The 24211-nt window shown below is 44.0% G+C and overlaps 1 protein-coding gene across 22 annotated transcripts in view; it reads left to right on the top strand.

The window, feature by feature from the left end:
• Window positions 1-73: 73 nt before the first annotated feature.
• The window catches only part of ZBTB44 (zinc finger and BTB domain containing 44), a 68326-nt gene continuing 44188 nt past the window's right edge, over window positions 74-24211 (top strand). For all 22 annotated transcript variants that reach the window (XM_042831912.1, XM_042831904.1, XM_042831918.1 and 19 more), the window contains exons 1-3: window positions 74-146; window positions 17970-19040; window positions 22217-22301. In XM_042831912.1, the coding sequence (XP_042687846.1) occupies window positions 17990-19040; window positions 22217-22301 (1136 nt within the window). In that variant the 5' untranslated portion in view covers window positions 74-146; window positions 17970-17989. The remainder of the gene's footprint in view (window positions 147-17969; window positions 19041-22216; window positions 22302-24211) is intronic.

Below are 24211 nucleotides of genomic sequence, written 5' to 3'. Positions count from 1 at the left end.
GCCAGCACCGCGCCTGAGGGGGAGGCGGCGGCGGCGGCGGTGGCGGCGGCGGCCTCTGCTCCTCCTCCGCCTCCCTCCGCCATGGCCCGGCCAGCGCCGAGATAGGGGGCTCGGCCTCCAGCGCCCGCCGGGCCCAGCGACCGCAGGTAAGGGTGGAACAGCTGGGCTCGGGGCGGCCCTGAGGGGAGAGCGCGTGTCTGTGTCTGTGTGTCCGTGTTTGGGGGGTGGGAGCGGCGCCGGGCGCCCTCCTGTCCCGACCCCTTCTGTTCTGCCGCCGGGGCCCTCGGGCCGTCCCTGTGCAGCCCGCGGCCTTTTGTTGTGCCCCCCTTCCGCCGCCGCCTCCCTCCCCCCGCCGCCGCCGCCCATCTGCCGGGGGCCGCGACCCGCGGGGGGTGCGGGGCTCAGCTGTGCGCGATGCGCGTCCCGATCCGCCGCACGTATCGACGTAAACATTGGCACATGGGGATGCGGAGGGGGGAGGTGGTGCTTTTGGTTGCTCGGAGCCTGTCGTTTCTTCTGTAGGAACGCTCAAACTGGGGGTCTTGCTGGCTTCTGGAGCCCCTCGTGCTGCTTTTCCTGCATGGGTGTGTTGGGACGGTGCAGCAAGTGGAGCACAGCCGTCCCGGGGGGCTTTGTAATGTCCTCAAAAATCTCTGAGTTACTGAGAGCGGTGAGGTGCTGGAACAGCTGCCAGAGAGGCTGTGGATGCCCCGTCCATCCCTGGAGGTGTTCAAGGCCAGGTTAGATGGGGCCCTGTGCAGCCTGGGCTGGTATTAAATGTAGAGGTTGGTGGCCCTGCCTGTGACAGGAGGGTTGGAACTGCATGATCCTTGAGGTCCTTTCCAACCCTGCCCATTCTCTGAGTTCTTCCACCCTAGTAGAGGACCACACGTCTTCCTGCAGACCTGCTGGCAGCTCCTCCATCTCCCTGTGCTCTGTGGGGTTGCCTGCTGCTGAGGGCAGCCTGCTGTGCTTTCTGTAATGGTTATCCCATTGACCAAGAGCTGGCACACCTTGATGTTTTGCCCCCAGCCTTTGGGATGCAGGCTTCTCCTGCACGTTCCCAAGGAGGAGGCTTCTGTTGTTTGTCCTTCATTGTCATCTATCTGTTCCCATAGACTCCTCGTGGCACTGCTGTGTGCCTGCTCCCATGTGTGGTACTCTTTGCTGTGTGTGCCAGAGGGGTCAACCAGCTGTGCCCTGCAATTTGTGGCTGTATTTGGGTTGCTTTTCTAGATAGGAATACTGTGTGCATTCCCTAAGCATCTGCGGATCTCAAGTTGGACATCACTGGTCTAAAATGCACTGCATTTCTTTTCTCTAGTCATACATGTAATTTGGAAGTCTCCTGACTTTTGTCTGCCTCTTGTTCCCATTCAACCTTTCTCACATGTTTCTAGAAGCCTCTAGCATTCGCTCTTTTCCTCACACAAAGTCCTAGGTTTGCCATATTATCATGAGGGAAATTTCTCAGCTCTCCCACTTACATGTTTGCCCCTTGTGTTCTCTCCGTTCTTTTCTCCTGGCTTCTCTTCAGGTGGCAGTCACTCAGCTCAGCAGGTGGGCTGGCCTCTGGTTTCTAGCAGCAAGTTGTTGTGCACGGAGTGACATGGGACTGCTCTGTGAACCCTGCAAGGTGATACTGGGTGGGAATGGCTGTCTGGCACAGGCTGGTGTCCAGGAGTCTCGTGGTGCATTTCCATGTGCTGCTCTTCTGCCTTTGAGCTCTCCTGTTGCATCTTGATATCCATGTGTAACACAGATCCAAGGTGTGATGTGCCTGGAGAGGTTGCCTGGGTCTGAGTGAATCTATTTAAGATAGAGCTGAACAAGTGTTAACCTGCTAGCTTGCATATAGCTCTACCAGTATGAATACTTCCATTGATGTAAAGCTGTTTATACCAGAAACTAGTAATAATACTGTAAGTGTGTCTCCCTGGGGACTTCTTCTGTTTAAACAGCTGGTTTTAATCTGAAACTCTAATTGGTGTAAACACTCAAAGCCATCCTTTTCCAGGGGAAGGGAATTTCCAGCCCTTGCTTTTTGTCTCCCCAGGTGGATGCTGGTTGTGTGGATGCTCACCTGTGAGGAGGAGGGATCACGTTTGCTTTCTCACGCAGAAGGTTTTGCACTGTTGGCTTTTTTTTCTTGTTCTTGTTTTTTAACAGGGTGAGAGAATTCCTCTTTTTGTGAGTGTCAAGTTTAGGGGGAGGAGTGTCTGCGTGTATTTCTTCTGTAGCACGTAAGAGAAGTAGTTAGCAAGTGAAATTGAACCCTTGCCATGTTTTTTGTAACAGGAGGTTAATCATAAACTGGCAACTTTTAAAAGGGTGATTTCTTTCTGTGGTGTCTGTAGCAAATGTCTGCTGTGCTGAGCGTCTGGTCGGCTGTTTGCTAGGAGGGGCGAAAGAAAATACAGCTTCCCTTGTGCGTGTGAAGCTGAACAAGTGTCCAGACGTTATTTCTGGAGGCTTTTTATGTTTGTGTCCTTCTCCTGAATGGCTGTGTGATGCCTGCTGTAAGATGGATGGTGCTTGTGTGATCTCACGTGGCTCTGGCAGCGAGGAGGCCTTGGGTCCTTGGCACTGGTGTTGGTTTCTGCACATGTAGTGTTTCGCTGGTGGAGTCTGTTGCACGTGGAAACTTATTTCTTGATGGTCTTTGAGAACATTTGAGTATATTGCTACAGGAAGATGTGATGATAAATGTAACAGCTCTCAAAGGCATTGTAGTTCACTAACTTAAAGGGGAAGAAAACCAAACCGTGACAGATCAGTGAGTGATGCTCTTGCTGGTATGTGAGAGGAAGGAGATGTCCCTTGACGTAGAAGGGATTGTCTGTTGACATACTTCTATCTTGCCTGGTTGTAAGTAGGTTATTCCTGTTCAAATTATGCAACTGTGCAGACAGCCAGACTTCAGGAATTCCAAATACTTCAATGTGTCAAGTGCTGACTTCTAAATTAAATGCTATGGTTGCAGAGCTGTTCACAGCCTGTCGCTTGAATTATGACATCAGTCTTGGAATTGTCTTGCTGAAAAAGGGCAGCAACTTAATTACTTCCTTTGAGTAAGTGTTCGATTTCAGGAGTAAAACTAGATGGGAGACGTGCCTTCTGTGGCACTGTTTCAGTAGTCAATGATTGCTATTTTGGCAGTTCTGAGGAGGAGAACAAACACTGGGAATGTTGGTTTACATAAGAAATGTATGGCAGCTCCTTGTTGCTGTGGTGGATGCTGCTGTTGCTTTGGAAGATGCAGTTTTTAGCAAATAGATCCAGTTAAATACTTGTGTACTTACTGCTACGTAAACACAGGAGTCCATTACTCTCAGCTTGCTTTGGAGTTCAAATTGATTCTTCTAATGGTTTCACGGGATGAAAACAAATGTCTGTGGAAGGTGCACAAATGAAGTGGTGGTGGGAGGGAATGAACTGCAGCCTGGTAAAATGGCATTTGGATGGACGGATGGAAGGGGTGAACCGTAAAGGCTGGGAATTTCATTTAATTCTCTCCTATTTAATCAACTTAAGGAAGTGATTTAAACTATACGTAATTTGCAGATAGTGTGTTTTTAATATGTGACAGTGTAGAGCTGGGGAAGTAAACCTGTTTGTGTGAAATAATTATCAGAACATGTGAATGATGGGATAATAAGGGCTGCGGAGTGTGTGTGGAGCTTGGCATGTGGTGTGTGACAGTGGCCAGAAGTAAATCATAAGGGGAAAGAAGCAGAGCAGGCAGATGAGGGACTGCTGGCTCCGGGTGTCTGCCAGCAGCCAGGGATGGCCTGAGCCAGAGGAGCTGTGCAGGCTGTGTGGGTAATGATGCCTGGTGCATTCGTCAGCTGTGGCTTTGCCTAAACCTTTGGAGCAGTTTATACCTTTAGCTTCTACCTTATGCTATGCAATGAGTGCCACAACTTGGGAAAAAATATTTCCTGTTGATTTTTTTTTTTTTGTAGCCCCAATGCATGGTAACTTCATTGAGCCCCTCCTAGTTTTTGTAGCAGGAGAAAGAATAAAGGATCCTTTTTTCCCAGTAGCTTTTTCACTTGCAATTGTATAGATGTGGGTTCTGTTTTCTTTGGGTTTTGTTTTCTTTTCCTTTCCAAGCTGGATTGTCCTGGTCTTTTGTACCTCTGTCTGCAGGCTGTTCTGCAATGCCTTTTTTGTTTTTGAGGTCTGCTGTGTTCTTTAGAGGTGATTTGACCACAAGATGACCACCAAGAAGATGGAATAAAGGCCTTTTCTTCCAGAGCAGCAAGACATGTTTCCTAATAGAGGGGCACCTTCTCACTCATCTATGATAACATTCTACTGTATGCAGTATTCTTATGGTCAAAAATACAGCAGAGACCCAGGAGCCCTGGAGATGTTTGGTGGGCTCAGGTGTGTTAATCCCATGCTGGGAGCTGGTGATTACAGAGTGCTGCAGCTCTCCAGGTCTAACAGTTCCTGCAGTTTTCTTTTCCTGTAGTGCTTAAATACCCATGATAAGAATGACTCCAGAAGTTTGTGAAATGCTACTAGAATGCTGCAGTTGAAACAAACCACCAGATTGTCTTTATTCCCGGCCCGAGCCACGCATTTGATCCTCCCAGTCCAGGTTTGGCCATACAAGGTAAGAAAGAGAGAAAGCTTGTGGTGTTGCTGTTCCTGCATTAGCTGACTTGTGGATAAACACAAGGATTTTCAGTTTTTGGGGCCAGGAAGAACTTTCAGGCATTTAATTTTACCTGCATAATTGAGTCATTAGGAAAATAAAGGGTATGCATGGTGCTAAAAGGCCGATGACACAATCGCATTCCTGCCTTGCTTAAACTTGCTCAGGATTCTTTACAGGCACTTTGGTGGGAAGGTGGCTGTTTGTTTCTGTGTCTGGGCACCTGACAGGCTGTGCTCCGTGCTGTCTGCATCCATAACGCCTTGAGATGCTGTGTGGTGTGGTGGGGTTGGATGTCGTGTGTGACCTCACCTCAGTGTCTCTCCTTTGCTCCTCACACAGGCTTTCCATGCTGCTGCTTGTCAGTGCAAGCTCTTTGCTCTGCTGCCATTCACGGGGCTAGAATGCTTCCGGGAGGTTGGAGGCTTGCACTGTGCTTCAGATAAATTCATCTGTTGTAGTTACTGTGTATTTCATTAAGGTGTAATGCTTCCTTGCTAATCTGAAATAAAAGCTAGAGAAGGAAAGCTGTCATTTATTGTAATAAAACTGAATACTCGAAACAACAGCTCGGCTGACAGCTAAGCTTTGTGCAGATAGTAACAACTAGCACTTAGCCAAATTTGGCTGTCACAAACCTAATGATTGTGATATACAGTTACAGTCTTTTGTTTCTGTAAAAGGAGGTTCGTCACTTCCAAGTGACAAAAATTAAAGCCTTGCATACAGCAAAGTAGGAGACGCTGCTTGGGGTGGCAGCAGGGGTGGGGAGGAGGAAGTCTTCCACTGCCAAAGCTGTGTTGCTGTTGGCAGTGCTGGGGGCACAGGGTGCCCAGTTGGGCTCATTCTGTCCTGGGAGAAACAAAGAAGTGGTTTATTTTCCACGTGTGGCATCGGTCAGTGGTGTGTGCAGTTGACTCCCTTCTGTCTGGAAGCAGGCCTCCTGTGCCCTCGTCTCTGAGCACACGCAGGCAGACTTGGCTGGGTCTGGTGAATAGGCATACATGTGCGTGAGGAAGCACAGATCTGTATTTTCCCTTTTGACTCTTTCATGGATCTAATGCAGCAGGGTTACCAAGAAAACCTTCAGCTGTATTAGGATATTTTGGCACGCAGACACGCCAAACAGGCCATATTTCTTCCTGTTTCTTTCATGTGGTTCCCCCAGAAAGGGCTTGGAGACTTTTGCTTTTGTTAGTGATTTGGGAGGGAGGCTGGGCTGAGCAGCCTTTGATGTGTATTTTTCAGAACTTTGTTGATAATTCTTGCAAGGCTTCTGAAAGCAGACTGAAGTGCTATAGGTAGCCATGGCAGAACAAGAAAAAAAAAATAGCTTTCTGGTATTAAACTAGAACGTTGCTGCCTTGTGACAAATAAAAGTGCTTTATGGACATTTTTTGGCAGTTTGCAGCACTTAAAAAGAATGTTATGTTTAACTCGTGTCTATGTTTGCACATGTTAGTCCTGCAGGTTGAAAGAATTGTTCAAATCAGGACTTCCTGCCCAGTGTGCTCAAAAGGGCCTGAAAAGTTGGCAGCAGAGGTGTGTAGGAGTGGGACCTGGTGCGTGGGGCAGGCAGCCTTCAGCATCCTGACTGCCATTCAGTGGTGTTTGTGGGGAGCCAAACTGTGTGCTGGTCTTGGGCAGTGATTCCCCTTCCTGAGCTGCCCCGATGCCTGGTTGGTGTTAGAAGAGCATTGGTGTGCTTGCTGTGCTTTCTCAGGGTCTGGGTCCTGCTGTGCTGTCTGGCCCTGGGCTTCCACACCAGCCCTGTGGGGTCACTGGGTGAGCTGGGGGTTGTGGTGTTGGGCTGTTCTGCTCTTTGAGGCTGTGAAACATAAGCTCTGCTCTTTATTGTGCACGCAGGGAAGAGGTCATGCGATGGATTGTCTACACTGAGAGACTGGAGAACTTCCTCTGAACTAGCACAGAGGGAAACTGTGCAGGAGGTGTAGACATCGTGTTACAGTTACACCTTGTGCATTATGAAGAGTGGTCGACTCTGAATGTGTGCCTGGTGGATGTAACAGCAGAGCAGTCTGTGTCACCTTACGTTCTGTGGGGTGTGCTGTGTGAGGGCACTGCTGGTTCACTTTGGTTTGATTTTGGGTCGTTTACTGAAACAAAAGCAACAACAAGAACAGATCTGCTCATGTGCTGGCGGTCTGTGGCGCATGCCGTTGGGACGAGCCACTGTTAACTTGCCATCTAACAGCTTGGCTGTGTGCTTTTACAGAGAACTGGTAAAAAAAAAAAAGGTTGCAGGACAATGAATCTATTGTGCAATATCACAATACGTTCTATCTAGTGAAATTTGCACGTTAATTTTTATTATGAAGATATAATTCCGTATGTTGTAAGATCTCTTAGCAGTTACTGCTCGTATTGTTAAATGAGCCTCGGTTTTAACCACCGTCTGAAAATTCACTTTTGTGTGTTATATGGAACACTAATGTGAGATTCTTACAACCAAAAGTTCAAAGTGCTGGAAGCCGGGGAAAGTGGCATTTGCCTAGTTTGCTTATTGAACCATGTGAAAGCTATATTGGGCACATAAAGTTTATACTTTGCACTGCAGCTTCAAAAAGGCAACAAGTTAAATAGGGGTCCTTTGAAGTAGTGAATGGTAACATTCTGTTCTCTGAAAGAAGTGACTTGAAATGATCACACCAAAACTTGGAGAACTGTTGCTGCTCGGGGAAACAAGACCAGAGGGAAAGATACAAAGATGCAGGCTGTGAAAGCCGGTGGTGTTTGTGGCAGTTGGGAGCAGCCATCAGCGTGTTGCACTGATGGTGTTCCTGAAGCTCTTCGCCCTTGGTGCTCGGCTGTGTGCAGTTGCTGTTCGTTTTCACCCGGTCCGTCTGTCAGAGTTCAGCTGCACGTCAGGGATCTGCACGCTTCAGTGATGTTGTAACGTAGTGTGGCTTAAGAAAGCGCCATCTATCTTCCTTATGTATCTGTGAATGTTTTAAGGAGTGTCTTTTAAGTCTTGCATAAAGGAGAACTTAATGTCAGCAGATCAACACCTCGTGCGTGGCCTGCACTGCAGTACTGCCCTGACTATCGTAATCCCTTTTAATTAGATCCTGAGGTTAAGAACTGTCTTGCTGATCAGTGCACTTAATGGATGTCCTGTTGGCTCTGCCTGGAGCACGTTCTGTCTGAAATGTTGCCTGGTTGAGGTAAGTGCTCTGTCAAGACCTGCGCCCAGCTCTGCTTGCAGACAAAGGTAAGGAGCAGGTGAGCAGAGAGGAAAGACACCGAAAAACCTCCTGAGAACCTTTTGGGAGTTAAAATAAATCCGGACAAACAGCTGACAAAAGATATTAAGTCTGGTAATTTGAGTGCCTTTGAGTTAGCTGTTCAATTTAGTTAAATACTATGGAGAACTTTTTCTAATGTCACTGTTAACTAATTAGCTTCCAGGTTATAGCTCATCTGTTTCTAGGTTGTGTGTTTAATGATGAAGTTTTAATTCCATACTGCTGGATTGGCCCTGAGCTTCATTCTAGTTCTAGAGCTCAGGTTGTCAGTCATACGTTTTCATGCTTTGTGCTGATGCATCTTAGGCTTTACATCAGTGTTCTTTTGAGTGTCTCTTCAGAAACACTCAGATTATTGCTGAAGACAAGTCCTTGTGACACTTTGCAGTTAAATCCTTTGACCTGCTATTCCAAGTATATGGATTAATTCTTTTTTTAACTGGCTCCTTAGGTAACTTGGTTTGCCTGTTCACCTCCTTGTTTTCACTCGTTTTTAGCTCTGCTCATCACATGATTCAAACATTTGCAGTTCACATCATACGTGGTGTTCCCCTTTTTCTGAAAAACACATTATCAGGTTGGTATGACATACTTAGCCTCAGTAAACACAGGTGCTGTCTCTGGTTTCTCATTCTTCTTTCCTTCAGGTTATTTTCATTCAGCCAGATTTCTGCAGCTTTATACAAACACCTGATCACACATCACTGCTGATCCTTGAGAGACGGAAACATCTTAGGATGTTTAAATTAGCAGAGCTTCAGCACTAAATATTTGAGGGATTACATTAACACTGTGTTAAGGTTGCCAAGATTTCTGGCAGGTGCGTGCGGCACAATGAGACAATCTTGGAGCAGTTGTGCCTCTTCTCCCACTACACTAACACCTTTTCTTGAGGATTAAAGTATCAGTTTGCGTGTTTGTAATCGCAGCGCTGTCTAATGGAAACATTTTTAGGTTGACTTGTAATGAAAGCAGTGGTAACATTTTATACACCTACAACATGGGCTTTAATCTTCAAATTTTATCTAGGCTAGGACTTGCAGCTATGCTTTAATCTGGCTGTAGTCATCTAGCGCGCCCTGCGCACACATACAGAGCTCTCAGTTGCCTGTCAGTAGTCCCCAACCTTTTTTGGTCACAAACTGCTGTTGGCTTTCAGCTTCTCCCATCAGTCAGAGGGATGGGGGTCTGCTGTTGGCCAGGGCCATTTGCAGTGCAGTGCAGGTTAATTTCCATTGCTCAAAGCCAATGGGACCAAAACCGTTCAGCAGGTTACGTTTCACTGTGTGTGACCTGAATTCCAATGCTGTGACACCTTCCACAGTTAAAAATTTCCCATTTATCTGTAAAGTGGTTGTCTGATGTGAACCTGTCTCATGACAGGCATAAGTTTGTCAGCTGCAGAGACATCAGCAGAGTACGGTTCCTGCAGCAGAAATAAGAAGAAACGTCTTCAATGAGACTGAATTCTCTTGCCAACTTAAGATAGGTTCAGAAGAAAGCCATGGAGGCCACATATAAGATGGTAAGGGACAAAAGTAAATCCAGAGGTGTCACTTCCATGTGGAATTGATGAGCTGCACAAGTGTCTGTTGCAAGTATGTGTCTGCTGGTAAACTTAATGAATGTGGCCTTGGCATCTGTAGCCTGTTGTGTTCAGGCAGATGACTTCTTTAATTCTGCTAGATGCAGGGCTTGGAAAAGCTCCTTTCCTGACTTCCAGAACATGCTTGGAGCTTTCAAACAGACGTTGTGCTAAGCGTATACTGGAAGATATGTCCTCCAAATTGGTAAGTTCCTCATCTTCTTCAGTGTCATCACTGGGAAGCATGGAGGCCCTTCTGTTGGATGAATTTCCATCCTCTCTGCCAAGTGCTGGCTTCTGTACGATGCTGCTCAGACTGAAGTGTATCTTCCTATCAGCCAACTCCCAAACTTTTTATCTGATGTCTTCTGCCATGTTGTCAGAAGAGGAATACTGGATTTTCTGTGTTTGATGCATTGACTTCCATGCAAATGACCAATTTGGAGGAAAGAAAAAAAAAATGCTTCACATTGTATACAAACAGCAGCTCCTGAAAAATAATGATTTAACTAATGGCTTATGGCCTGCCTTCATGATCTCGTGTTACAGGCACGGCAGCTCTGTGATATGTTCTGTGCTGTTTTTAATATTCCTAAATTACTTAGGATTAAAGCAGTAGACACATTCCCTTGTTTTTCATTACAGTAAACATTGCTTTTTTCATGTATCCAGCAAATGGTGCTGCTTTTGCACACAGGCAGTCTTGTAACATGAGGAAGACTTTGATCTTCTCACTCTGGCATCTGTAGACTTTCTGTTTCGAGTGTTATCTTATAGAACCAGTATAGCTGAAGTGTTTGCAGATAAGTAAATATCTGATTTATTCTCGGTCTGTAACAGCAGGTTTTATGCTGTGTAGCTGTTCAACATCCATGGTTTAAAATAAAATCTCAAAACTGAGGAATGAATAGAAGAGCAACCTGTGCATCTTTTACCAAACAACACCAACAACAGTGTGCAGAGTGGATAGCAAAAATCAGTACCTTTCCCCACCCTGCCTCACAGCAGAGATTTAGTAGTAGTATGTTGTTTTCAGGGTCCCTAACAGGATGGCTTGATGTAACTCACAGGCCTCTTTGTTTCTGTTCACATCAGCTCTGAGTCAAGGCAGCCATGTGAAGTGGAGATGTTTCTCTTGCTGCGTGCCAGGAGAGCAGTGGCACTTAAGGGATGGGCTGCTGGAGCTTTGAAAGAGTGCTTTGCTCAGCCAGAACTTTGGAACCCACTACCAGATGATGAATAAGGATGACAAACAGTTTTGCTGAGCGGGTCCTGGGCTCGTGGTGACAAAAACTGAGGACAGAGCTGCGAATTGTAATTATGTTAGGGATTTGCACAGAAATGTGAACTCTTCCATTAGCTTCATACGTGCTGCTTATGACTTTACTCAGCACAAAGTAAAACACGTGTTCCAGGAGATGGAGGGCTTGAGTTCAATGCATTCAGCAGAGCATTGGTTTCTGGTCAAACCTTAAACCGTGATGAATACATCAGCAGATAAAGCTGAAATTGTGAACAGGTGCATTTTTGCTCATTCCTAATTTGGGAATGGACCTTAGAGTTAATTGGGTGGATTAGAATATGGATTAAAACAACAGCGATTGCAGCACTGTTGCCAAAAACAGTGTCTGGGTTTTGAGTGATAAACTGCAGAAATGATAGATGACTCGGAGCTGTGGCGTCTTAAGGAGAAGGAATATTGGCACAGTCTCAGTCCAGCTCAGAGCTGAAGTTCCAGTCATGCAAACCTGTCTAGGATGATCTGTGCTCTGCTGTCACAGTGGAGGGGAATGGCATCTGTTGTTACTGCAAAGATTACATCAGCTTTCCATCAAAATGGATATGTAAACGCTTTCATTCTCTCAAAACTTTTCTGTTGCAGCTGACCTATCGTCTCAATTTACAATAAAATCATTTTGTAGAATGAATTGCTGTTTTTGGCATCCCACCACTGGCCTCGGTGCTTTCACCAGCTCTGTGGAGTAACATGCACTTACAAGATCCCTGCCATGCAAATCTACTTTTCTGTCATCTAAGTTGCTCTTTTCCTAGCCACATTAAAGATCTGCATTATCATTGCTATTAAAAATGTTAGTCACTGCTGTAACTGCCATCAGGGTTTTGCTGTGCCCCTACTCCTCTTCTCTGTTCTCAGGGCATGCTACAGTTGTGGCTTTTCTATTAATTTTGGGGAAACTTGAGGGATGTGTTAGGAATATGAAACATATTTTTGTGGGTGCTTCCCTTTCCTAAGTAATTATTTTGGAAGAGAAGCTATTGGATGCTTTTTCTCCTTGTCCTTTGCTGATGGATGCTCTGAGTCTGTCGGAGAACATCCAGTGAAATAATAAAGTGCTCTTTTGCACCTGCTTCTCTGTATCCTTTATTCATGTGGTTTGCCTTGGTACCAAGCAGGTAAAGTTATGGGTTGTGGCACAGCTCAGGATTTCCAGATGTGCTCATCTTTTCAGCCTTTGTACTTGGGCTCTGTAAAGCTCAACTGCTACTTGTGGGGAACTTAGCTGAATCCCTGCTAATTTGTTCAGGATTTAGAGTTGGTTGTGGCATTTGTTGCCATAATGTGGTTTTCACAGCTGTTAAATGGGCCTGGGTGTATGGAGTTGATCTTTCATCTGAAAATTACGTGGGCTATTTACAGACTTACACATTTTAACCACAACTGTCAGCTGTAGTATTTTAGGCCGCTTCTATGAATTCTGATTACAAAATACTTTCTGCCACCCTCGCTACCAACTTCTGGGGGTGTGGAGCTGAGATTTGGGAAGGTCTGCTTTTGGAAAGTATCTGTCAGGATGTTTTCAGAGGAAGAGATGGCAGCGTAGGAGGCTGCTGTGGTATGTTGGGAAAGGTTTCTTATGGAAAACAGCATGGAGAATGTATGTACAAACTTTCCTGTTAATATAAACAGGCTAATAAATGTTTTCTATAAGCAGTGCTAATGGTAGATGGAGTCAATGGCCTCAAAAGCTTTGGTATACGAAGCTGTTCAAAGTGTTGTGCCAAAACCACTTTCTTGCACAGCAAATGGCTTTATCGATGCAGTGCTGCTGGGGAATGAATGGAAAGCAAAACGCGCTTTCATCTGCGCTCTACTGTGAAAAGGAGTATTACTGCTAATAGTAAATAGGTGGATTATAGTGTTTCTAAGCTTCAGGTTACTCTGTGAAATTCCTCTCTGTTTAAAGCTCCCAGGTGAAGTTCTGCAGTGTCTTATCGTGCTGTCAGCAGTTCTTTCCTCCACAGAAGGGATGTGCGTGCGGTGCTGCTCCAGGAGGAGCATCAACCTGCAGCTGGAGAGCCCTGTCTGAGCATAAAGCCCCCGGCATCCTCCTTAGGAAGGACAATGCTTGAAAATAGCAATGTTCTGTGAAGCTGTAAGGAAAAGGAGAGAGGAGCATTTCAGTTTCCTAGGGCAGTGAGGAAGGAAAAATCTGTTTCCAGCACCAAGAAACCAAGGACCGGGTCAGCTTCAGTGCTGAATGTTGGCATATTTGCTGCAGGATGTAGTACCCCTTCAGCCTCTGTTTATAGATTGTAGCTCAGCGTTTATGTCATGTTTAACATCACCCGTGCTCGTGAGGTAACCAAATTAACACTAGCTCCTTTGTGCAGATACAATTTGAAGTATCCTGGAGGAAATTGGAGTTCTGAACCACTGCATGCTTCTCGGGATGGTTCATTTCCCTGGTCCGTGTGCCTGCTGCAGCTAAAGGTTACAGGTTTGCATTCCGCAGATTCCAGCACACCAAAGTGAACGCTGCACATTGACGTAATTTTGAGCAGAGAAACCTTGTGTTTGTCTTCTTTTTTTTTTTTCATAAGTACCGTTAGACTTGGCAGCGTGAGGCTGAGTTCAAGCTAGGTTTACTGACCTAAAATACTGTTTGAAAGTTTAGAAAGCACTCTTGATTCTTTGCAAGTGAGAACAGTTTGTGATCTGCAGCCAGCAAGCAAGGCAAGATTTGTAATGGGGATAGTACCTTGCAATAGGCCAGCTGGCTTTGCTGGGAGAAACAGATGTGTGTTTAGATACGTGAGTGTTTCAAGTCGCAAATAAGAACAGCAAACTTGTAATTAAGTGCACACTAGGGCAGTTGTTCAATTTCAATTACAACCATGATTGTACTAACCAGTTAGACACTGAGGGTGAATGGGATGCCTGTACTGTGTAGCAGGGTGGGATGTTGACTGGTAATGTTTATTTTGCCTCTGTATCTTAGCCAGATACTATCTCTGGGACATAGAAGAAGTAGAGAAGAGGTGTGCTGTGAAAGTTGGGTTAACAGACTGTTTCTTTAGCTAAAGGTGTAGTTGGGCTTTGTTCTTCGTCCAGCCATTTATCCCCACAGAAGACCCCTGGGCTGCTGCTGCTCTGCAGGAGGTGGTGCTGCAGCAGTGTCCAAGAAGCACTGTGCAAAGAGCAAACCTCCCAAAAGGTGACTGTAGTGATCCCATTTACAGCATGATGTCAGAGGTGAGCGAATGTGCCTGAGGGATCAGGAAGCAGGAGGGCAGGAATTTCCTATGGTTATTTTGGCACTAAAAACGTGACATCTACATCTCTGAAGTTTGTTGGTTTTAGTAGCCAGAAAAGTGGTGGTTCTGTAAGAGTCTGCATGTTGGGACATAAAGTTTAAAGGTGGGCACTAAAACTTATGTCGTGCCTGTTGTGATGTAGCTAAGTCAGAAATTGAATGGAACAGCTCTTTGAGTGCACTACACTGACTGTTCCAAAGGAAGAACAAGATCATTATTGGTAAGTGTTTTAAAGACAGCGATTTGAGTGGTAGCACTGCTCAGGAGGTGAATAAGAAGCTATGTTCTGGCTGTGTGGAAGCAGTCAGATCACCTAAGATTTTTGAAGTCTGTTAGAGTTTCTTTTCCCTTTATGCAGCACAGTGTATACTTAAACATTTACTGTTCCTAAGCACAGAAGCGTGCCACACATTTAATCATTGTCACAAAATAGTGTGCTTGAATTGATAATGTGCTAAAACTTATTGTGTGCTGACCATGACTGAGTACAGATGAGCTGAGTTACTTTGAGCAGCTTAGAGGCAGGGTCTACGTGAATGCTTGTAGGATTAAAAGCAAATCAAGTCTGAATTAACATTCAAACTAATTGTACAAAGTCTTTGGTACTGCAGCACTTGCCTTCAAACTGCTTGTGCCTCATAATGGCTAACATTCCCTTCTCTTTGGAAGTCCTGAAACGCTCTTGTTTGAATTCTCTCCTTGTCTTGGGGTCGGTGCTTGGGCAAGACTTGTGAATTCCCACTATGAGCATGCTCCCTGGAACAGCCGTTCTCTCCAACTGTGAGAGTCTGAGCAGAGTTAAAAACAACTCAGATGCACACTGAAGTGTCCCGCTGAGAATATTTTACTTCTGAAACGTATCTTTAAATTTCTTTGTGTCTGTCTTGACCTTTGAAATGCTGTGCTGTGGTGTGGGGCAAGGCAACATGTGTGTGCATGGGGACTGGGAGGAGGAGCTGTGCTGTCATCAGCTGCAAGGGAAAAGCAGGCTGCTGTTTCTTTGACACCAGGAGTCCATCCCTGGTGGTGGAATTGCCAGTGGTGTATGACTCAAGGACAAATGGTGACTTTTCAACTGCAACCCATGTATCACTTTATTTACGTGCCTTAATCTCCAGCCCTGAAGGTTCCCAGTGCACTGTGTGTTTAGTTTGTTTATGGTTCTTAATAGCTTCTGAATGTAGCACCCCACACCTCAGGATCTAACTGCTGCTGTCAGGTGTATCTAATAATTGATAGTGTGACCAAAAAAAAGTGTCACTTTGAAATGGCAATCCACAGATGTCAGACTTGAGGTGAAGTTGTTGTCTCAGCCCTTTACTCGCTTGACATACTCTCATGACTATGATTTACTGCAGTTATAAAAGTGCCCTCTGCAACTAAAAGATTAAAAAGGAGAATTGAACCCCTCTATGACCTGTCTGAGCTTTAGCATGCCCATCTTTTCATGTGAAAAATACTTTCATCTTGTTTAAATTACCTTCTAAAAATATTTGACGTTTTCACTAGCTTCTTAGCTCCAAATAACTGATGTTGTTTCCCCTTCCCAGCCCACCTCTTCTGATTGTTCTGAGAATAACAGGCATATACATATAGCATCCTTTGGCAGCACTGCAGCCTGTGTAGGAGCCACTTGTTTGAATGGTGGCGTGTCGGAGGAGCGAGGGCAAAGTCAGCTACAGAAGTGACTGAACAGAGTCCCATGTTCACGGCAGGCACCCTGCTCCTGTAATAAATGCAGATGAATTTATTGCACATCACTGCCTTCCGCTATTTTGTTTAAAATTCTGTAACCAGATCAAGGTCAAGGAAGCAAAAGATGAAAGGGAAAGGAAGCCTGAAGAAGGGAGAGGCGGGCAGGAAGGGGAAGCAGGAGCAATGGTTTGAGGGGAGTCCAGAAGAGGTGAGCAGAATAGAGCTCTCAGATGGGAGGGATGAGCATTACTCATTCAGATGAATGGAGAAGGAAGATGCTGGTTGGTCTTCCAGGCATTTAAGAAGTGAGAGAATCGCTTGTTTTTCTCCTGGTTTGCCATTATGTATTGGTGCTATTTCCAAATGCCATGTTTGCTGTCGGTTGTCCTTGTGCACGTGTTCATCTTTTCAAACCCAGTTCCTGAACGGTGGTTCTGGGATTCTGAGGTGCCAACGTGTTGCTGTAGCTACTCAGGAATTCAGAAGGAATGGTATCCTAAGGCCGTTCTAGAATATGCTGTTACAAGATTTTACTGCAGAGTTTTGGTCTGAGATCAATTAAATATGATTTTCATTTGGTTCGTGCTGGAGATCAAACAGTCTGGATCTTCAGATGCCTCTTGAGGTCAATATGTTTTCTTTGACTGAGGAGTGTTTTGCTTGTGCTTAACTTCTTCTTTTGCAGTAGTGTGAAATTTCATTTCAAATCCAAATGGCATCTATAGTTTCACTCAGGCTTTATATATATTAAGTGCTGGTCTATTCTCTAGAATAGCTATTTTTCCTCTATGTGAGAGGGTTTGCAGTATCAAAAGAAACAAGAAGCCCTGTAGAACAGGGTTGGCTCTGACAGCTGCCATTTAAATACGCGCTGAGATTTGTGGTAAGTTGTTCCCAACTTGCTCTTTGTATCTAAAAAGCTTCACACGAGCAGTTTGCAAAAGTGATGCAGCTTTGTATACGTGTAAGGGAAAAGCAAAAGATGATGTGAGTAAGCTGACTGACTCCAGGAAATAATCAGATCCAATTATGTTACTGATGTTCAACCACCAACTTTACCAGATGATGTTTCTGTATCATGTTAATTGTGTGAGTCACATAGAACACAGAAGACTGCATGGAAGCTTGGGGGCCTTAAGAAGGTATAACATTACAGCTTGTTTTTCCTTTACAGTGGAATAATTCAGAAACAGTTTGAGTGAACATATGAACTTAGTTAAGGTTGGACTTGGTTTTTTTGTATATGTTCTATTCTCTGCTAGCTGGGACAGCTTTGGTGGCCACAGCTGTTCCCATGTAGGGGCAGGAGATGTCTAGGCATGCTGCACCTAGCATGGCACAATGTTTTTCTGTATCACAGAGGAAGTCGTGGATCAGCTTCATCAAAGAGGCACTGTGGTTTGGGAAACCAATGCAGCCTTAAAACCCTGCCAGACAGTGGGGCATACGGTCCCTTCTGGTCCTTGAGGACATTGCCCAAATCCCAAGCATGTGCTTCTACACATCGAAGAGAATTGGTCCCTAAGAAGGCAGTTTGTTGGGTTTTTTTGGTAAGAAAGTTGCTCTCCTTGTTTATTTTTCACATGCATAAAGCAGCATTAAGCAATCACTACCTGCTGTACAGCAGTAAAGCAGAGCTATTGGCAACAATTATTTCATGTTTACTAGCTTGAACTCTGCCCTCTGAAAATTCATGCTGTAGTTTCTCTAAGACTCTTTTGCTATTAAATGCCTTCACTGGGATGTTTGCCCGCTCCTTCACACTTGTAAGTGGACCAATAAAATGTCTGTTCTGCTTAAAAGAATGATTTGACAAATTCTCCCAGGCTTAAGGGCTGTGAGCAATGGTTTCCTGAATCCACAAAATAAAAATAGGGATTTTTTAACACAGGTGATGGTTTCCAAGATGCTTTCTTTTTGGTGCTGGGTACTGCTGTTTCTCTCAGCTGTGCTCAGAGTTTGTTTTGACTGGACAGTAGCAGAAACGTGGAAGATGATATTAGTGATAGACTGCAAATAATTTTGTCTGCGTTTTTGAAAATTGCAAGTAAGTAATTGCATTTCTGTGGAGTCAATCCACTATACAGTCTGGATCTTAAAAGAAACAACCACCCTAGAGTACGCTGGTGAATTTTCTGCATGCAGTCTTATAAACTTCTGCTTCCAGAAATGAAAGTGACAGCTCTTGTCTTTGTTTTAGGCTACCCGTGATCCTCTCATATGTGGAAAGAACGCTGGCAGAAAGGTGTAAAAATGGGTGTTAAAACATTCACTCATAATTCCCCTGCTCACAGTCAGGAGATGCTTGGAAAGCTAAACATGCTTCGCAACGATGGACATTTCTGTGACATCACCATTCGTGTCCAGGACAAAATCTTCAGGGCTCACAAGGTGGTGTTGGCAGCCTGCAGTGACTTCTTCCGTTCCAAACTCGTTGGTCAAGCAGAAGACGAGAGCAAGAGTGTCCTGGACCTGCACCACGTGACAGTGACTGGTTTTATTCCTCTTCTGGAGTATGCTTACACAGCAACGTTGTCCATTAACACAGAAAACATCATTGACGTGCTGGCAGCAGCCAGCTATATGCAAATGTTCAGTGTTGCAAGCACATGCTCAGAGTTCATGAAGTCGAGCATTTTATGGAATACGCCCAACAGCCAGCAAGAGAAAGTGCTCGATGCAGGACAGGAGAGTAATGCAAACTGCAATTTTACTTCTCGAGATGGCAGCCTTTCTCCAGTTTCATCTGAATGCAGTGTGGTGGAAAGAGCCATTCCTGTTTGCAGAGAGTCGCGAAGAAAGCGCAAAAGCTACATAGTTATGTCTCCTGAGAGCCCTGTCAAGTGCAACACACAAACAAGTTCCCCCCAAGTGCTGAATCCTTCGACTTCTTACCCAGAGTCCAGAAATCAGCCCGTAGATTCCTCCTTAGCTTTTCCGTGGACTTTTCCTTTTGGAATTGATCGAAGGCTTCAGTCTGAGAAAGTGAAGCAGGTGGAGAACTCTAGGACTTTGGACATGCCTGGGCCCTCGGAGTCAAACAGGAGAATTGCAGATTACGTGACGTGTGAGAGCACAAAAGCCAATTCGCCCCTGGTGATCGAAGAAGACGTGCGTGTCAAAGTGGAAAGGTTAAGTGATGAGGAGGTTCATGAGGAAGTGTCACAGCCTGTAAGCGCATCCCAGAGCTCCCTGAGCGACCAGCAGACAGTCCCAGGAAGCGAGCAAGTCCAGGAGGATCTCCTGATCAGCCCACAGTCGTCCTCTATAGGTATGAGGATATATATAACCATTGCTGGGGTTAGATATATGTGCAGGTAGATAGTGCATGTATAATAGTGATAATCGTGAGGTTATGGGGGGAAGTCTGCTGAAGTTCAAGTTTTACTGTATTTTTTGTCTATTTAATGTTACATATAAACCATGGTGGGAGTATGGGACGTACAGCTCTGGAAATAACTGTGAAGCACAGCTGAGGTAAGCCTGGTGGTAGACCTCTTGATTATTCAGAAGAGATTGATAACCCCATTTTACCTCTGGTTGCTTGACTGCAGAAACAGAAATCTTGTTTGCGGTGGTATCACAATGCATGAGCTCAGTTAAGTTGTACCACCAAGTTTGAAAGGCTTATGGCTTATAGCCACAGAGGGACAGAATGGTTCTTTGCATCAGACGTGAAATCTTGTGTAGTCATGACAGAGAGCCTTTGTAAGAAGATTTGCAAAATAAGTGGCGAAACACTGTCATCTTAATGTCCCAGACGAAGGCAAAACCACACAGTCATAATATTGAGTATCTTTCCATTTCTCTGGGATTCTGTTCTCAAATTGCTTCTTCAAATACAGCCAATTGCTGTGAGAAACCTTTTTCCATGAGGGACAATTTGAAGCTAGTCTTGAGTTACTGTAATAATCTTTTTTTCTCTTTGCACAGCATGCATTGAATGGCTATTAGTAGGTCAGAAGGCAAGCATTTTGCAATATAACCAGTTTAATTGCCAAAATTCTGCCCAAGCCAGCTATTTTGCCTTCAGTTAAGTGGCTTGACCTGTGTTTGGTAGAGTTTGTTTACTGATGTTTAATAAAGCCTATTTTATTAGAAAACCATAAGGGTGCAGAATGTGCTGGTCTGCCTCATCCAAGTAATGTTTACATGAAAGGCTATGTCAGTTAATTAAAATAAACTAGAATAAAGTAAATAAATGTAGCCTGCATAAATTCTTTTCTTTGGGCAGCGCAGCGCTGCGGTGCGTTCTCTGCAGGAAGTGGAGCTGAGCATTCTGGGCTTGTCTGTGTTGTTAAAGTAGCTCAGGTAATATTGACTAAAAAGAAATGAAAATATCCTCCCTTTGTGCCATCCTTCAGGGCTTCATCTTGATTCTGCTCATCAGTTTATGTAGCTCTTGTGTTGACGTTTGAGGTCAGTAATGCTTTTTCAAATCAGAGTGTTTTATTAACTGCAGTGAGTGCTGTTAACCTTTTCTGAGGAGCAGATTCAAGCTTAGAATTGCTAATTCTTTGTATGTAGCCTGACAAAATAACGCATAGATTAAAATCTAAAAGAAAGTTTGCTCCATGGATAGTTTCCAGGAAAAGTGATCTTCGTTCACAAACACATTTTGTTTGACTCAGCTGTTCACTCACTGTAGGAGGAGCACAGAATAGACCTCACCAGGCCCGAGTGATCAGAGATGCAAATTATTGCATCAACATAATTGTACTGTGACAGACAAAATAGAACAAGCACAAATGATGATTAGGTGAAGTTAAAAATAGTGTATCGAGTGAAAGGAGGGGATTTTACTAACTAGAAATATGAAAGAATAAACAAGGTAGAATTTCTAGGCTACAAAAAATCCTGTGAAACACAGCCAGGCACCTTGCTGTACCTTGCTCTTGCTGAGAATTGCTTCAGCTGTTTTTCTCATCTCTGAAATGATTTCTGTTGACAAGCAGCTTTACATATCCATCTTAAAAGATGTCTGATTTGGAGCCACAATTGTTTCATGGAAATCTTGCATTTTCTGTTTCCTATCCTAGGGTTTGTACCACTGTACATGTAGCTGACCTCAGTTTGTACAGTATGGAGTGGAGGATCTCAGGCCTTAGTGATGATGATGTTTAAGGTTAAAATGTCTGCTATTGGGGTTATTAGTACAGCATGCTCTCCTTTAAAGGGCTGCGTAGAGATACGGATGCTAACCAGCCCTAAATCTTCAATGTGCAAGTCTCTACTTTGTCTTTGAATGGTTGAATTAATATTTAGCAGCCTTTGCATAATATTATTAACTGTCCTGAGAACAGTTTTTATTCACATTTGCCTACAAGGGAAGCAGTGCTGTCACAGTTTGCATGTATCAGATATATGATAAGGCGTGCTTTGTAGCTCAGAAAGCACTTTTTACCTCCTGAAGATATATTTCTTCATGCAGTAATAGAAAGAACAGTAAATGGAGGCAGCAAGATATGTTAAAGTACAGCTTTCTCCTTTCTCAACGAATTCTCTTTGTATAATTGCATATATTTATCTCAGTGCTTTATAATGCATTTGTGAAAGTATTCTTGCCTTTCTGATATTGCAGAAAGCTCTTCTTTGCTCTTTGGGCAATTTCAAGAATTACTCATTTGCAATTTGTTGTATTTGGAGGCACTTTATAATACAGAAGATGTGAAGCGGGGCCTTGATAAATAAGTCATTATAGCAACAGTAATAGCTATGCCTGAGAAGATACTTTCATAACTCATTAGCACAGTTTCCATTGGAGAGGTGAAGGCATAAAATCAAACCTATGAGGAACTGGGATTATTCTTCAGTCAACTTAGTTAAGCATAGCATGGGAAAGAAGGATAAATCAAAATGGAATTAACTGTTGTAACTGCATAGATTGCATACTGCTGAATTTCCCAAGTATTGTTTGTCAGCTCATAGGAAAATTAAAAGAAATTGATTGTACAAGTGATATTTTGAAACTGCTGGAGATGCATGTTTCCTCCCATCCTCCTTTCAGTAGCCCCAAGAAGGTTTGGGTTGCAAAAGCCTTGTAAAGTAACAGGACTGAGCTCCACTGCTCATGAACTCTTGAGAGCAGTTGAAATCTACCCTATGGGTGAAAGCAACATTTCTACTTCGCTCTGTTAGTACTGGATGTGTTTTATAAACTCTGGCTGCATTTAACATAGATTCTTTTCGTTTTCTAGGTGTGCCAAATATTTGCCCTTTATTGAGTTGTCCATTTACTAGATAAGCTGTGCGGAGGAGAAGTTGAAGTTGGAACACGTTGCTTCTCAGTTTTCTAAGTGATTTTCCCAAGATAATTTTAGTATCTCACCACCCAGGAAGCACTCACTCTCAGAGATTTGGCGAAGCAAGCTGTATGTGTATTTACCTCCCCCCTCAGCCCTTTTTGAACACATATTTGCATTAAGTCGCCCTTTTTTCTTTGCCTAGGCTCAATGGATGAGGGGGTGACGGAGGGATTACCCACACTGCAGAGCACCTCTGGCGCCAACGCTCATGCGGATGACGATGATCGGTATGTAGCAATGCAGTGTGCAAACTGCTCTGCAGCAAGTGCTGTGTTGTAATTAACCTACCCAGCCCTAATCCCAGAATGTTCAGCTGTCTGTACGTACGCTTCTCTGCGTTGATCAAAGTACAATCAGTGCCTGAAGGATCGGATGCTTTAGAAGAATGTAGGTGATGAAAGTCAGAGTTTGTTTACTTGTTGCTTTTCATTTCCTGTCTATTTCCAGGCTACACTGGTGAAGACAGATATTCATGTTTTTGCTGTTTCTTAATCGCTGCTCTATATTAATAAATAATAATACAGAGATCTTTATTGTGAGGCAGATGTGGTTGTTGCATGTGTGCTGAAGCTGACGTAAGGCCACAAAAACAACAAAATGGAATAGCTGGTTGTGGCTGCCTCAGACCTTTCTGTTGTCATAAAACACAAAGCAGGCAGGGCAACCTTGTCGTTTTTTCCCCCAAACTTTCACTGTAGCTCTTTACCAAGATGCTTTATATATTCAGCAACATTTTGCTGTGTGGAGATGGGTAATTTATTGTGGGAATCCCTTGTAAGGGCAGGCTGGCTTAGAGGGCAGAACTCGGACAGGTCTGTTCAGCAGAAGATGTATGGTGGCCTTGCTGGAGCCAAGCGGTGCACCTGCAGTTGACTTGCAAGGCTGTGCTCATTATTTCTTTGCTTTTGTCATGTGTGTCAGGTGTGGTGCATAGATGGCTGCTCCATGTCTAAGCAAAAGTTTTAAAATATTGACAAGCTAGCTTTTGCATAGTGTTTTGTTAGACAAGTTGATCTGAGAAGTGCCAACCTCTGGGAGTTGTTCCAGAAACTGTGTCAAGTGAAACTCCATGGAGATGACTATGAAGAGCTGCGTTTTCATAGCTCTAAAATCTTCCCTGCCATTTCCATCTAAAACTGTCTCGTTGTAGGATTAAATCTGAAGGGAAAATAACTGCCTGGAAATGATTCTGTGTACGACAGAAGATTGTATGGATCTGCTAGAAAACCTCACTGTAAATAAATACCCAACGCCTGGGGTTTGAATTGGAGGAACACGTTGCGTTCATTACAGCTAATCTCATTTTTTTGAGGCTGATTTTAAATTACAAAATTGAGTGACGTATTTTCAGCAATGACTTATTTTAGAAATTTCCCATCAAATTATAGAACTTCCATGCAAACTGAGTGGAAAAAATGAAAATATATAAAATCCTTTTAACAATGAGAATTTCTGTCAACGCTTTCATGCAGACAAGGAAAGAGTGCTTACCAGAGGTTATGGCCAAGTTTGAAACAAACTGATCTCAGAATATCAGAACCATCATAAAAATGAACACGTTACACATTGCTTCTATTAAAAAAAAGAAAAATTGGTAGTTTTTCTGGGAATTTATGAAAATGTTAGACTCAGAACTAAGGTTTCCTGTCCAGTTAAATGAGTGAAATGATGCTTTCAAGTCATAAGACATTTTCTTTCACATGCCTGTGTGTATAATGCCTGTTAGGCTGGGCAGTGCGTTCTGATAAGCAGTGACAGCCATTCAAGCACTGCACTTTTGAATTCTTGTTTCAAGCATGGGATGAGCACATCAGCAGTGAATGCAGCTGTCAGTCACTGTGCAGCAATTGGGATGCACAGGTTGGGGTGCATTAAATGAGGCACTCATTAATAGGATCCCAACAAAATGAAGGCATTCTTGATGAGCAGGTCACATGTAAGTGTGGTCAGTTTAACAGGCATGCAGGGATCTGTTAAGTATGAAAATCACCATTTCACACTGATTTCTGTTACGTTCTTTCCCTGGTATTTCACCTTTGGATTCTGACACACTTTTCTGACAGCTTCATAGCACAGCTTTGGCTGGTTTAACTGTTAGTCTCTATATCACATTCATGGCTGCATTTAAAAAGAGGTT

Source organism: Centrocercus urophasianus, unplaced genomic scaffold, assembly GCF_019232065.1.
Source record: "Centrocercus urophasianus isolate 14NV4802_14NV808 unplaced genomic scaffold, USGS_Curo_1.0 seq_37, whole genome shotgun sequence".
Lineage (NCBI taxonomy): Eukaryota > Metazoa > Chordata > Aves > Galliformes > Phasianidae > Centrocercus > Centrocercus urophasianus.
The sequence above is the reverse complement of the archived record's forward strand: the minus strand, read 5'-3'. Positions and strand labels throughout refer to the sequence as shown.